The 15,932-nt window shown below is 41.5% G+C and overlaps 1 protein-coding gene across 1 annotated transcript; it reads right to left on the reverse strand.

The window, feature by feature from the left end:
- Positions 1–8,507: 8,507 nt before the first annotated feature.
- LOC115101405 (aristaless-related homeobox protein-like) lies at positions 8,508–15,930 on the reverse strand. Its single transcript, XM_029620868.2, has 5 exons — positions 14,738–15,930; positions 13,649–14,183; positions 12,617–12,662; positions 11,461–11,765; positions 8,508–11,301 (listed from the first exon to the last, which is right to left on the reverse strand). Exons 1-5 carry the CDS (start codon positions 14,916–14,918, stop codon positions 11,076–11,078), a joined length of 1,293 nt encoding a protein of 430 aa, XP_029476728.1. The 5' UTR covers positions 14,919–15,930; the 3' UTR covers positions 8,508–11,075.
- Positions 15,931–15,932: the final 2 nt, after the last annotated feature.

Here is a 15,932-nt window from a genome sequence, read left to right on the forward strand (position 1 = left end):
GCTAGGTTGCATCAACTACCTTCAATAAAATCACTGCAAAGGTTTTTTCCTGTCAACTTTGGTTTCGAAATGTGACGTTCTGGCATAAATGCCTCGTGATTTGTTAGGAGAGTCCCGGGATTTGTTGTCTTCCCTTTATCGACGTAGGTAGTGACATAGTTCCTCTATGCCAAAAGAGTCCAACATTGAAACCGTACCCTAGTCACTGCTTTTGCCTAGGGTTGGGTTTACGAGACTACACAGTTTTATAAAATGTAAACAAACTTGTTGCATAATCCAATGTCTATTTGTCACGCCCTGATCTGTTTCACCTGTCTTTGTGCTTGTCTCCACCCTCCTCCAGGTGTCGCCCATCTTCCCCATTATCCCCTGTGTATTTATACCTGTGTTCTCTGTTTGTCTGTTGCCAGTTCGTTTTGTTTCGTCAAGCATACCAGCAGTTTTACCTCTGTTCCTGTCTCTTGTTTGTGCCTGTTTTCTAGTTTTCCCGTTTTTGATCTTTCTGCCCGCCCTGACCCTGAGCCTGCCGTCCTTTACCTTAGCCCCACTACTCTGGATTACCAACCTCTGCCTGACCTGACCCTGAGCCTGTCTGCTGTCCTGTACCTTCGCCCCACGACTCTGGATTACCGACCTTTGCCTGCTTTGACCTGTCGTTTGCCTGCCCCTGTTGCTGTAATAAACATTGTTACTTCGACAGTCTGCATTTGGGTCTTACTTGAAACGTGATTCTATTGATACATCCATTATTACTTTGTTCACAATAACAAGATCACACATTATAGATCTGCTCAGGGCACCCCCTTGAGAATATAAATTATTCATGTTTAGCCCAATATGGTAAAGCACCCTTAATGAGAGTCTAGTTTGAACAAATACATTGTGGAAAACAGAACAAAACACCTTATACACCTTCTAACCTAGGCCTGACTTGTCCTAACCCCTCCCAAGCCAATAACCCAGGGCCACCTGTCTTGTAATAAAGAAGTCCTCTTAGCAATAGAAGACTGGACAAATACAGGGGTCTGTTTATGTTTTATAGATGGAGGAAAGTAAAGATGGGGAGTTGAGGCTAACATGGCTACAGATAAGAAATGGGCATTGTTTGTTTAGAGTCCTGTCCAAACAGAGGCATTAATGAATTGAGAGGTGGAGAGTCCTGGACACCTCACTACTGTCCTCATTAGCAGGCTTACATTCTCAGGGGGCAAAGGCAAATATACATTTACACATTCACTCCCCAGTCTGGCCCAGCGTCACTAGCAGAAATAACAGTGTTGCACAAAGACCTGGTATTTACCCTGCTTTAATGGAGGTTGCCATGGCGTTTCACAAATCATTGTAATTATGCTCACCATGCGGGTCACCCATGGTAACCGGCTGGTGGAAGGGTAGGATGGGGGGGTTGACTGGAGAGGAGGGAAAGTGATAATCTGTGATAAATAATAGGTTGAATTGCTGAATATAAAGCCCTTGATTTACCAAGAAAATGTAAAAGAGGGCTTATTCTTTAGGCTTACTCTTCATCGGTTAGGGCCAGGGTGGGAGAGGGCTTATTCTTTAGGCTTACTCTTCATCAGTTAGGGCCAGGGTGGGAGAGGGCTTATTCTTTAGGCTTACTCTTCATCAGTTAGGGCCAGGGTGGGAGAGGGCTTATTCTTTAGGCTTACTCTTCATCGGTTAGGGCCAGGGTGGGAGAGAGCTTATTCTTTAGGCTTACTCTTCATCGGTTAGGGCCAGGGTGGGAGAGGGTTTATTCTTTAGGCTTACTCTTCATCGGTTAGGGCCAGGGTGGGAGAGGGCTTATTCTTTAGGCTTACTCTTCATCGGTTAGGGCCAGGGTGGGAGAGGGCTGACCAAAGGAATACCAAGGGACAGAGAGATACAGTATATAGAGAGATGAGCAACAAAGAGAGACAGGTTGGCTGCTTTGAATGCTGAGCCCTTGTAGCCTTGCTCTGTTTTGTTAAATTACCTGGAATTCATTGCAGAGGTGTCTGTGTTCATTGGATTAGAAATTGACTGGTATAATTATGTAATTGGTAGAGCTTTATCCTCGAAATAAGCTGTCAGCTGGTGGAATTGATTTATTTCCCTTCCCCACTTCTCTGACATCCTCATTTCCAACCATAATAACTGACTAAATTATACTGTATAGGCTGCAGTGCCATCATATGGCATCTTTCCATTTAAGTGTTGCCTGTATAGTAGTCATTAAACCTTCCCAAGAAAAACAACTATATCAAATGTCTATATACCCACAGCCTGGACTTAGAGTTGAGTTTAGTTACCATTTTCTAGCATAAGGGACGTGTGAGTCCGTTATTGAAGGCAGTGGGATTGTAGCTAGTGGTCAGATATCAGACGTTGTATGAGATGACCCAGGTTAAATGAATGGGAGAGAAACCTGCCACATTGTACGAGAGTTGAGGGGATCATCATTAAATACGATTGAGAGATTCATTCCTCGTTTCATTTCATTCACATGGCACTGACTTCCCCCTCTGTTGAGTCATTTGCCTCAATAAATATTTTAAAAAGGACAAATATTGCCCAGATCAATTTGTGTTTGTTCCGGTGGTTAACCATGAAAGGTGCATGCTGCTACAGCCATACCTGGCTAGGAATAGTGATTCATTAGTTGTGGGAGTGTCTAACCAGTGTGACTTTAGCTCATTTTGCCAGGGGAAAGGCAGGTGCCAATTAGATCTGAGTAAAGGTTCTTCTATACATGCACTTCTATTATAAAGTGTATTATTAAACCCCCATCACAGGACGAACAGCCCCACTCCCCCTTGCCCTGCCCACTATCCTGATGGACTCAAATTGCTCCAAGTAGACGGGATTGATTCAATGGTTTCTACTGATTTTGAAAGAAACCTCTGGTTTATAATGATACTATTCAAGCTGTTACAATGGATACTGATTTGAGATAGACAGTTGAGAGCAACAGAGTGAGAGAGGGGGGGGGGGGGGTGAGGAGAGAGAGAGAGACAGAGTGAGAGAGAGAGAGAGACGGAGTGAGAGAGGGGGGGGAGAAGGAGAGAGGGTGAGGAGAGAGGGGAGAGAGAGAGAGAGAGAGACGGAGTGAGAGAGAGCGCGTTTGAGAGAGACTGATTTGGGGACTTCTTATGGGGTTGTTGAGCTGCATGTTTGTCCAAGAGGACTGGGGTTTTGTGGACAGTAACTGTCCCCCTCATCTTTTTTATTGTTCTCCCACCAATATCTCCCCCTATTTCATCTCCCCCTCACTTTTCCCTTTTCTTCCTCAGTTGTATTGATGTGCATCACAGTTTCCTATTTTCTCCAGTTCAAATTGCAGCATGTTAATTCTCCCACAAATTACAGCAATAGCAGGTATCTCTCTGTGATACTTTATAGAGGGGAGCAATCAGGGATAATTGAGTGCCTTTCAGATGGAGCCCAGCGCATTCACTCCATTCAGATGGAGCCCAGCACATTCACTCCATTTCAAAGAGCATCCATTTATGGCCTAATCGCTCTTTAAGCACTGAATTTCTGGAACACAAATGATTTTGCTTAAGTGTATTTGGGAATCATAGTCTTTTGAGGATGGATAATAGAAATCAAATCCCTTTCACGAGAGCTGACATTTCTACATTTTCCAATTGAAATTAATTTCTCAAATTTAGCATGAATATCTTCAAATTGCTGACAATTATACCTTTCAATGGGAACAAATTACACGCAACAAAAAGTGGAGACATCAACTGGTGCTTCAGTTAAATGGCTTTGTTTCCCAATTCCCTGCTTTTCCTTATTTTCCTTATAATGATGTACATACAGTATATTGACTCAGGGGGCGACCTGCTTTGTGGATTACTTTCCATTCTCATTTTTGCCCATTAAATGAACTAAAATGGTTTATTTTTGTTAAGCTTCAACAAACCTGTTTAGGATTTTTGTTTCTCTACGGCAGCTGCAGACATAACTGTTGATGTGTTTACAATGGAAGTTGTGGGGCCAGAATCATGCTGCTTGACCTCTAGTCAACAATTGATTTTAGGTGTAGCAAAGCATTCTCTTTGAACTATTAGACTGAATACCAATGTGGACTGAATAATGCTAGGTATTGGACAGACGTTTTAATAAGGTTTGTTTTCGCTCTTGGCCATTGTGTTGGTACAGTTTTACAACATGGATGTGATGGTGTAATGGGAATGCATCCATGTGGGTGTGTAGGGTTCAATAAATTCCCCGGTTGTCCCAAAATCCTGTTTGTTAGTCCCAAAATCCTGTTTGGTAGTCCCAAAATCCCAGTTGGCATTCCCAGAATGAGAAGGGAATAATCAGGAAATCCAACCCTGGATTTCTGGAAAATCAGGGAATTTATTGAAAGTTCCTGGAATGTGAGCGGCACTTTTAGGGGCTTGCAGCCAAAGGAGGGGGAACATTGGATTGCTCTGATAAAGAAATCATTTCACAGATGGTTAAGTCCAGCGTTGCTCAAGCTGAAAAATCTGCAACTTTGCTGTGAAAATAGCTTTTTTTTAGGCTTGCAACAGATCAGCAAATAGGAGTCATGGAATGTCATAATGTGTGTTGGAGACGGAGGGGAAGGGTTCATTAATAGTGCTTTGCTGAACTGACAGGCTACAGTTTGTGGGTAACAGTTGCCAAGCCAAACAAGAGTATTAAAACCATTCACAACTCTTCCTAATTCCTCCTAAAGTGTTATTCATGCAAGAATTGTATGACTACTATGGGGACACAGCGGTTCAGGCCCAATAATGACCATTAGCAGCAAATTGACAGCCACTGCTCATCAGCTTCTCACACAATATCTTATCAAAACAAACTATTATGAAGGAGGTCATTTCTCTGCTTTTCTCCATCACTCGTGTGTATGACTGGAACAACAGTGGCAGGTGTTGAGTTGAGTTAGGGCAGTTACTGAGGGATTTACAAACAAGACAAAAGGTTTTCACAGGTCTCCCCTCCTCTCATAGGGAACATCACAGGATCCATCTCTCTGATCCTTCATAACAATATTTATCATGATCAATTTGTAATGAGCTCCTCTGTGGCTTTTGGAATAAGCTTCTGGTACAGCTCATTTGTTGATGGCTGGAATATTCTAAGCCTATCCCCTTGTAAAAAAAAAAAAACACTTGAACCATTTTGATGATGGAACACTTATATAGGTTGAGGATAGCTCTGACAGCAGCTCAGCGATTCATCCAGTCATTTCTGTAGAATCCATTCTTACAATTCCTGACCCCTCATACTGTCCATTTTGTACAATGCAGCCAGTTGAAATGTTTTCTCAAGTGGTGGTCATTTTGGGGAGGAGAATAAATGATGCGCCTATATATTCCTCTCGGGTAAGGACATTTTGACAGCACTCACTTTACAGTGGTCGCAATCAGGACGCATCCACAATGCAAATTGGACCAATCACTGTCCTAGGAGCAGGACAAGGAGACAGCGGGAAAGAGGGCGCCATCACACTGCCTGGACGGCCGGTGTTGATTGAAAACAGTCTTCAGACTCCGGGAAATGATAGGGAGAGTAATTGACGAGAGGGCAAAAGGATAGCCCTTCATAAATAATGGGACATGGAGCATGTGTTTGAGCTGGCCAGCTAGGCCTTGTTTGGAGCGCTCAAGACGAGCTTCAGGCCTGGTATTTTCATCTGGGGCCGGAGCACTGAGAGGCCTAAGGGATCGTTATCATCACACGTTGCCATGATGGATGTCACTTGATTGAAAAAGGGGACCCTCTTAGAATGGATTCGTTTAAATGTTAGTGAACACTTTGGGCGTTTGTAGCGAAAGGCAGGGAGGCTGGTTAGATGTGTAATCAATAGATGAATGCTCATCTGTCTAGGCCGGATTCCAGGGGAGAGGCTAACATGATTCTTTCTTCGTCCTCTGTTCTTCAGACACCACTTAGGCATTCAAGGTTTGCTGTATATATTTATTCATCAATATATTTGTATTCCCCCTGATTCAAGGGCCACTGTTCAGCAGCACGCAACAGTTCACACGTATAATTCTGAGAAAACGCACACACACAGACATACACACATCAAGATGAATAAACACACACTTCTACTGATTTAGAAAATGCATTTGCATGTTAAACTCCATGGCGTTTCCCACCCTTCAATTAGACGCTGTACTGATTCACTCATACATTTCCACATAGCTGAAAGTATGCAATACCTTATTGCTATACCTTCTAGTCATGTAGCACCCAACACTTTAAACAGCTAGGCTAAAAGTAATGATAACTACATGTGCATTCCTACACTCAAAATGGAATGCACAACTTGTTCCAACATGAAAGGCGACCCAATTGGACATTTGATTTATTCTTCCCTACGAATATTTCTGCCAATGCTGTTGAGATGAGACCAGAGAACCTAATGATTGTCCTCTGTTCTGTGGTTCACTGATCAGACCTCTGTCATTTAGTTCCTGACAGATTTGGCTGCTGGTCATCTGAGAACAGACCTGCAAAAGCATAGATACCACACAAATGTGTTCTCTCACACGCAATGCATGGCAACCTTTTAAACCCATTTTCCCCTTAATCATTCAGGCACATTTGTTCCCTTTTCCTCTTTAAACTCAATAGCTCAGGAATAAGCTCTGATTTCTGAATAGGATGGGCAACAGCAAAGAGAGAGTGATGAATAGAGGGATGAAGAGAGAAATGTCAGAAAGAGGAGAGGGTGGAGATTCAGGGGGGATGGCGCTCACAGCTAATCTACATGTAGACCACAATCCTCTCTGCCTGATTGGTGTCTACCAAGTTAAATGTGGAGGCAATTTAAAACACAGTGTGAGGTATTCGGTGAAACGTAAAAAAACGCAGACGATTGAATATCCAATATCAACAGATTCTCTGTTGACTTTGATTGTATTCTCTTGTGAACAACTTTTCATCCCCCCTCCGGCTACTGCGTTCTCTCATGCCCTGTATCTGTAACTCCTCATACTCATGTCCTATAATGTGGTATGTGCGATTCCATGCATATTTACATGTCATTTACCACATTGATAACCTAAAATGGTCTTTAATCTGCTCTGCTCATTTTCTCTCAGGCTCCATGTCTTGCTGGGACTCACTCAGCCCACCTACCACCCCCTGAGCCCTGCACCATTGTGAATCCACTGGTACAATTGTCAAACCAATGATTAATTCTCTGCAATTACAATCGCACAAAGAACTTTTCTCTGCTCGGAGTGATGATTAAATTAACAGCTATCCCAGCTGCCTAATAACATCTAATAGAATATTCATAAGCAGCTCAAATGGAATGTGTTATCTCCATTAACTTCATCATGCTCACTTAATTACATGATTGTTATTGTATTTACACCTTATTAGCACTCACTGAAGCTGACACACTTTGTGACTGGCTGTACAGACTGTAGAAGAGATTATCACAGCATCTCTCTCTCTCGCTCTCTTTCGTCATCTCTCTCTCTCTCTCTCTCTATCGCTCTCTTTCCTCATCTCTCTCTCTATCTTTCTGTTTTGATATTTTCTACTCTCCTTTCTTGGCTGTCATTTTAGCTCTCATTTTCAAAATAATGTACTCTCTTTCCTCAGCCTTTCTCTCTCCTCTCCATCTTTCTTATTCATGCTGTAAGGCATGCCATTTGACTCGTGATATGGCTCCTGCTGTGCCCCAGCGGTGCTTTCAGGTGAATGTGTTCAAGGGAAGAAGATGCCTCATACAGTCTCCGTCGCTTTAGAATGATCTATCTACCTCTCCACTCCTCAGATTGTTCAAATGCAAATCGGAAAGATACTAAATCTAATCTTGAACAATTGTTGGCATGATTGCTTTTGTTTTGATTCCCTTTAATCCTCCTCTTTATCTTCCCTGTTTTCTCTTTACTTTCTCTTTACTTTCTCTTGTATTGGGTTCTTTTGTGTGATCATCATGTGCTCATCTCTCAGAGTTTCACCCATGACTCTCAATCTGTGCCAGTTGAGCAGTATTTGTCCAATGCTTGGAATGAGGCCTGGCTGTGTGATGGCCATTGTCACAAGCCCTGTCACCAAGGTATGGGCGTTATAAGGCGTTTTAAAGGATTTTTTAAAAAGTATATATTTTTAATATAAACTAATTGCTAAACGGATTATTATGTTTTACATTTATGCTTAACCCTATTCACTTATTCTTCCCTCTTTCCAAATGTATTTTCCTCTTTACATATTTTCCTCTTTCCTTAGATTCACCTCATTTCCCCCTCTGTTTGTTGACATCATCAAATTTGTACCTTCAGAATACGTAAATGGGAAGGTTTTTAATTATTTCTAAATACAAATTTCGGAAAATGATAATAATAGAGTTCTAATTTGTTCTGATATTTTTATAAGCCAATAACCCATCAACATAGTGGGTCAACTTGTTCTCTCTCTCACGTGCACTCTGTACTGTTCATGCTGTTGAATACACCTCTCAATTCTGTCCTCATAATGATTGCATTATTCATTTCATTGCAACACAGTTAAAAGCAAGGAAAGGTGTTACATTTGAAAGTTTATTGAAAATGAAAATGTTTTTTCTATAATAGAATATAATTTGTTATGATATTTTGTACACCTCTCTATCTCTGAGCCAACTCCCCAATGCCCACCTTCCTCTTCCTTTCTCTCCCTCTCTCCTCCTTCTCTGCCTACATGGCAGTAAGTGAAAGTTTGGCTGTAACTCCCCTACAGCTGTGAGGTGGAGTAAATAGTCCCCTTTTCTCCAACCTGGTGGGAAAAGTCAATATGCCATCTACAGAGTGAGTTCACTCACACTCTCTCTCTCTCTCCCTCTCTCTCTCTCTCTCTCTCTTTTATCTTATTGATGGACTAATTTGTGATCCAACAAAATGCCTTGCATTTGAGGCGTAAGTTGCACAGTGACAACTTCAAATTGGTGGCTAATGATGCCTAATGCACTTACTCATTTTTTTGCCTCTGTTTATCCAAATTATAACTCGTTGGACTTTATTGTTTCATTGCCTGCATGTGCTGTTGTTCTTTAGTCTGATTAAACATCTTGTGTGTGGTCAAATGTGTTCAAATACATCTTGGCATTCAGAAGAGTGTTTCAGCATGACCTGTTTCCCTCTTTGGGGCTATATGCCAAAGCCTCTCAACCACCCATCACAATATGACAGGTGTTTGGCTGTTCCTTGTTTTCTTCTTGCCTCTGAGTTCCCTTGGATTAGGCTACTCAATGAAATTCAATTTACTGTGTTGCTGATAGTCCTTTGAAGGGGGATTGGTGTAGGCCTATCCTGGACTATTATTCTCTCGCCATTATTCATGACATTGTCGAATATGTAAGTAGCCTGCCTCAGGGAAATAATGGAACCCCCAGCCTTTTAACAAAGTGATTTCCTTGTTGCTCTGAATGGAAAGCTATGAGATGACAAACCGCTTAATAAATAACGTATTCTAATTGGATGAAGGAGAATGAGCTGCAAGAGAATTGACGCAAGTCACACAATGAGTGCCATACTTCAGTCATTCTTTGCTTTTCAAAATCGGTCACTCAGTCATTCAACGTTATCTCCAGTCGATTTTTAAGGTTTATTCATCCTGGAACAGGCTTCACTAATCGGGTTATTGTCCATTTTTAAAGATGCTTTCTTGAGATGCCGACGAAATGCGTTGTCATGAAAACAATGTTACATTTTAAAATATTTATTTGGACAGTTTATTTGGGTTAATTATTACGCCATGCTATTTGAAAAGGGGAAAGTGATGGCTAAAAATGCGCGCACATATACACATAGATATAAACGCTTGGAAAACACTTGGAAAGATAGTTGGGAAATAGTTAGCCCTTGTAACAATGCCCCTATACTAAAGGGAATCCAGCTGGTGAAACTGAAATACAGCTACTTCTAGGGACCCTTTTATCTAAAAGTCGCTTTATTGTGTCGTTTAAATTAGACGAGATTAGTAAATAAAAGACGCAAAGGATTTTCAATAAAAAGGGATATTAATCCGAGAGGTAATTTCACGCGATTTGGTTCAACAGCATAGACGGGGTCAAATTGAGCAGAAGAGTTAAATAAAGGTAAAAAAAAAAAAAAAAAAGGAGCGGTAACTGCTGTCAAGTTAATAGCCAATGGTAGGGGTCCCGAATTAAGACGCGAGATCAAGAGGAAAAACAACATCTAATGAGATGGTAGGCTACCGCACCACATATGAAAAAAAAATCAGTATTTTTTTAATGTCTTTTAATGCCGGTCTACGTTTTGTTGCAAAATAAATATGACCATATAAATCCCTTAATCCACACCTTTGTCCCTGTTTAAGAGTTGAATCCAGCTCTTGAGATCCATCAATGGGACTATGAACTAGGCTCCATCAATCCATACTGGGCAAGAGTATTTTTGGAGACACATCTGTTTCTCTTTTGCAAGCTTGTTAATACTGTTTCATGCTGTTGAATACACCTCTCAATTCTGTCCTCAGAATGATTTCATTTAGCATTTTTCATTTCATTGCAACACAGTTCAAAGCAAGCAAAGGTGCAAAGTTTTGCATTTGACAGTTTTTTGTCAACTGATTCATCTGAAACCAGGAAAGAAAACTTAATTTTATATATATATATGTAAAATGTTCCTCCTGAAAACTTGCTTCTGGCTCATATATGATTGATCATAAATAATAACTTGAATACCCAAGTAATTTAATAAGACTGCGAAAATCTATCTATCAACAAACACCATATCATCAATACACTAAACATACATTGGGCTTATATGATCAACAGCATTGCTCTCCTTTTAAATCTCTCCAGGGCCTAGAGCTGTTCCTTTGGTGGCCTGTAGTACCCTGTGCGAGGCTGCTAATGGGTCATTCCTGAGGGTCAAAGGGCAGGGAGTTCACTATTTGTATTTCTTCTCTCTTCCTCAGTTCATGAGGAAAGCATGTTGTGGACAGTCTGGAGTAACAGAACATTGAGACAACTAACTGGGAAAGATGAGGCCTTGTTGTGCTATAAGTGCCTACCACTTCAAAGCTGCTATTCCTTTGGTCATGACTCCTGCTCCATGCAGAAGGAATTGGAGGGGGTTTAATGTCTCCTAACACACCTCCTTCCCAGTGGTGCTGGAAGGTAGGATGTTGACTTGTGTCAGCTGAGCTGAGTGCTCTTTGGCTTTGAGGCGCAGTGCTGCGATACTGGAGGCCCGGCGGTCTACAGGCGAGGAGGGGGAGGCCTCTGACAAGGCCGTTGGGGGCTGGACTGGGGCCTCTACTGCAGGTATGGGCTGACGTAAGAGTGTCAGGGGACCCATGCTGGAGAAGAGTCTGTCAATGGAAGAAGGGCGATAAGGGAAGGGTGGAAGAGATAGATACAGAAGATGTCAGGGAAGGAGAGAAGTGAGAAATAATTCATTATACATATAGTCCAAAGTAACCACTTCAATCAGATGAAGCCTTATTAATAGAGGTGTTGATGGTGCTCACCTTCCAAAGGAGGGGCTAATAAAGGTGGGGTGTCTAAACATGGCTGCTCCCAGGAAGGGGCCAAATCCCAGGGGGGAGGAAGAGCAGGAGAGGGGGTGGGTTAGACCCTGGAATGAGGTGGTAGCAGCTGTCCAGGCACAGTCCAGGGAGGGGTGAGAGTGGGGCGAAAAGGGACTTCCCTCCAGGTAGTGGCTTAGGTGGTGTGCTGCACCCAGGGGTCCAGAGATGGTGTGGCCCTGGGGGTGAGTCTGTACCCCAGATTTCTCTCGTTTCCGCCACTTAGCTCTACGGTTCTGGAACCACACCTTAGATAGAGGGAGGAAGAGAAAGAACATTAGGCCTAGTGTTGGGGTTAGAGTTATGTGGTTATGGTTAGTATTTCAAAATGTTGGGTACATACTTAGTATTATCTATTTAGTATGTGTTACTTGATGAAATTGTCATTTGGACATGATAATAAAGCATGTTTTGTTCAAATTGAAAGTAATCCAATTATTGGCGACAGTGAAGAGAACAGAGATGGAGGATTCCCCTCCCATACAGACTTGACACTGGTTATAAAACAAAATATATGGAATTTACGAGGTTTTATCACCTCTCCAAAATATGATTAGCTAATCTACAGCTGAAGCGAGTGACATCTGGGGGGTTGAATGCTTAGTCTGGTATCTAAGGTTGAGACTTGAGTTTCAAAATGTAAGCATGAGGATAGGGTAGGATAGGGTAGCGAGCACCTATAACGACGTCTATCTCACTTGAAGTGCGAGATATCAACATATCAATGCAGGACTATTACAAAAGAAAGATGGGAAATCAAACAGCATTACCCGCCACCGCAGTGAGAGGATGGCCGTTACGTCAATACTGGCTGTTTGAACTGATATTAAGTGCACGATAAAGTCATGAACGCCCTAAATCAAATTTCCGTTTTCTGGTGTGTTTTTTAAATCATTTCCCCTCTCACTGTCATAAGTGAACTGTAGTGTAATGTAATAATAATAATAGCAATAATATGCAATTCGGTCTATCATAGACATTTCACTTGTATTATAATGCACATTATTATAGGATATCATATAATGTGCTTGCATTGTTTATCGAAATCAAATTTGGTCATAATGATGTAAAATATGAAGTAATAATAATTTAGACTCACTTGCACACGCGCCTCGGTGAGATTCAACTGCATCGCTAACTCCTCCCTAAATTGAAAGAAGAAAAAATGACAAATGATATTCAGTATCATCGCTTTAAACATCTCAATGATGAGAATAATACAAGCCTAAAGATACAATAGAAATGACATTATAAAATATGAAATATTGTTGGATTAGCTTACTTTCTGTGTAGGCTTCTTATAATGAAAATAAACAATGACAATTCATAGCTATCAATCTTCAAAATTCTGCTGTTTGAATCAATAGATATCCTGTCTCACAAATATGTTGCAATTATGCAAACAAATAGCTCCATCATTTAATAACAAACCTTTCTATCTGCAGCAGCCAACTTCAATTGACCTCTCAATAATTTAAACACTTTCGAACAATATTTTTGGATTTTTTTTTTTTTTTTGCAACCACAATTATCATGAGTAAAAAAAACACAATATTTCACAATTATAATTAATAATAATGAAAATGAGTGTGTCACTGTCAGATCATCATTACAATGGGTTTAAAGGAATATAATATTTAAACCAATATAATAGCCTACTCTATAATATTTCATTGGTATTCTATTCCTTGCACACACACACCTTTTTATATTTCATTTTGTTATGTGTAAATTATAGTGTACAACACGTATTAGTATTATTATTAGTATTATTAATAACAAAGTAGGCTAATGATGCGTAATATGACTGTTATATAATAATTCATAACAATTTAATAAATGATATTACTGTTCTGATATTACTATTCATGATAATAAATGTTTGATATTCTTACATTTCTTAGGCAAACAATGTTCATTTATATGTTGATCACCTCAATGCAAGGATTTACCATTAAAAATGGCTAACTTTCGAATCATATCTAGACTCCTAATTTGGATTATCACAAACTGAAAGCTCATTTTTATTTTATTTTCATACCCATAGGCCTAGCCATATATGCAACAGATTAACATTTTGGTAGTGTTAAAATAACATATTTTTAAAAGTGCTGGCACACGAGAATTCTACCTTGTGAACACATCCGGGTAGTGCGTCTTCTGGAAAGCTCTCTCCAGCTCCTCAAGTTGATAACTTGTAAACGTAGTCCTGTATCTCCTCTGTTTTCGCTTTAGCATCCCCTCCTCTGAGTCACTGCCAGCTGAAAGGCACACGTTGTCCTCGCTATCTTTTACATCTCCATCAATGTGCAAACTCTCCCCGTTCTTTGGGGACGTTTCTACGTCTTCGCAGATGCGCTCCTTGCAAGTGTCCTCGAACTTTGGGGCGCCAAGTTCACCCTGCCCCTCTTTCTCTCGGCCGAGGTTCTGTTCTTCCTCTCTCGGACTGTGGGACGCGTTCTCCCTGTATGATTTACTGCGGCTGATGTTAACTTGTGGCGCCTGAGTGATTTTCAGAATTTCATGGGCTTTGTCTAGAGTACGCTCCCTGTCTTTTTGCTTCTCATGATCGCGAACTCCGCGGCTGGAGTCCATGAACTTCCCCGCTGGGCCATATAGACGCCGCAACTTGGTGGGCAGGTGTATGTCGGCATTTTTCTGAGAGACTGTGAAGACAGGCCGTTTATTTTAAGGAACTTATAAATAATCAACAGCGCAATATGCAATATGTTTAATAAGACTAGTATATAGTCCTGTATATGCTAGTCTTCTCTAAAAACCCATAGGCGGGCCTAATGAAATGTAAGTTAAATGCAAAGGGCAGGCTGCACAAATTTGACCTTTTTTTTTTTGTTTCTCATGTTGTTTCGTTCGTATGCGTTTTGAACGCTATATCCAGTGCTTGACTTGGGCGGGGGCTGAGTAGGCCTACCGGCATCTCCGGTTTTACTGCTTGAGCTCCTGTTCCTCTTATAGACTATTAGCTCAAACGTATCGTGGAGCTCCTGCACCTAAATACTATATAAATATTACCGGCATCCAAAATGAGTACCGGAACCTATTTCAGTCCAAGTCAAGCACTGGCTATATCTTAACCATTAGCTGCAAATGCAATATACATTTGGACATGTTTACATTTGAACATGCATTATTTAATTGCATATTGCGCCCAAAGTAGGGTGCAAGGTGTTACAGAGAAAGTCAACCAACAACATATTACCTTCCAAAGACGCATTATGCTCCACTCTTCCAGCCAGCATTGGTAAACTTTGCATTCCTGTGAGTCTGACTTTGAGAGGACTTCTCCGGCCGAGAATGCTTTCGATGCAGTACGAGAGCATGTGGGATTTAGGTTTACTCTCGGTTGTGTCAGAGGCATCTTTCTCATTTGGATGGCTCATCTTTTTCGCCGCACAGGTGAGCCTCTTGTCTGGACTGAGTTTGACTGCGTAAAAGTATGTTCGTCAACCACGCTGCCTCCCCTCTCTCATCCCCCGTCTACACTGACATCTGAGGGCTACTTTACTTGTCACAGTCCCAAATCTGTCGCATCCACGTGTTCTTGGCTTCCTATTGGTTGCCAGCTGAAAAAATAAGCATAATAGCCCCCGATTGTCAGTCAAGTTCAAGAACCAGACAGATCACAGCTTACTTTTTTAAAGAGCTGTTTCGATTTCAGGCTAGTGTAACGACCCTGGGTTTATAAGCGCGGAAATCGACTCTGCCACACGAGCATGCTTTTGCTGCACAGTCGATAGCGCGCCGGACCTCGGGCTCGAAGGTCGAGGGTTCGAGACCTGCTCCCTGCTGTCTCATTACATTGGCGTCAGAAGTGATCGGACCTCGCATCCATGACAGTGCGTGCGCTTGGCCGGTAAGCGCGTTCCTGTAAGACGTAGAGTCGCAAGCTAGCGCGAGGACGCGCTCTTTGGAGGGAGTAGTGTAACGACCCTGGGTTTATAAGCGCGGAAATCGAAGCTGCGGCACAGTCGATAGCGCGCCGGGCCTCGGGCACGAAGGTCGAGGGTTCGAGACCTGCTCCCTGCTGTTTCATTACACTATTAAAACCCTTATAATTTAAATTCTTACGCACGTTGATATCAGATACTTTGACATATGGATAAAATTGTGTTATAGACCTAGGTGAGGAAGAACAATAACCTTATAATATAATTTATAATATAATATAATTTATAGGATAAAGGTTATTATAGGACAGGTGTTATAGGGGGACTGACGTTTTAATGTGCAGCGATCAGTGCTAAGGTGTGTGTGTTTGTCATTGAGTGGTGGTTCTATAACGTCAACCGTGAATGGAATATGCCACCTGCTGTAATTGTTTTGCCATTGCAGGTTAGGAAACGAACGCAGGTTTCGTTTTCTCTCTCACTCGCTCCCTTTCTATTTCTCGCTTT

Source organism: Oncorhynchus nerka, linkage group LG19 (assembly GCF_034236695.1).
Source record: "Oncorhynchus nerka isolate Pitt River linkage group LG19, Oner_Uvic_2.0, whole genome shotgun sequence".
Lineage (NCBI taxonomy): Eukaryota > Metazoa > Chordata > Actinopteri > Salmoniformes > Salmonidae > Oncorhynchus > Oncorhynchus nerka.

What these genes read in the sequence shown, in the direction of transcription:
- LOC115101405 (XM_029620868.2), bottom strand. Translation starts at nt 14,918, where the DNA reads ATGAGCCATCCAAATGAGAAAGATGCCTCTGACACAACCGAGAGTAAA. An exon ending in TACCCGGATGTGTTCACAAG is followed by an intron (nt 12,663 to 13,648) that starts GTAGAATTCTCG and finishes CTTTCAATTTAG; the next exon opens with GGAGGAGTTAGCGATGCAGT. An exon ending in TCACCGAGGCGCGTGTGCAA is followed by an intron (nt 11,766 to 12,616) that starts GTGAGTCTAAAT and finishes CCTCTATCTAAG; the next exon opens with GTGTGGTTCCAGAACCGTAG.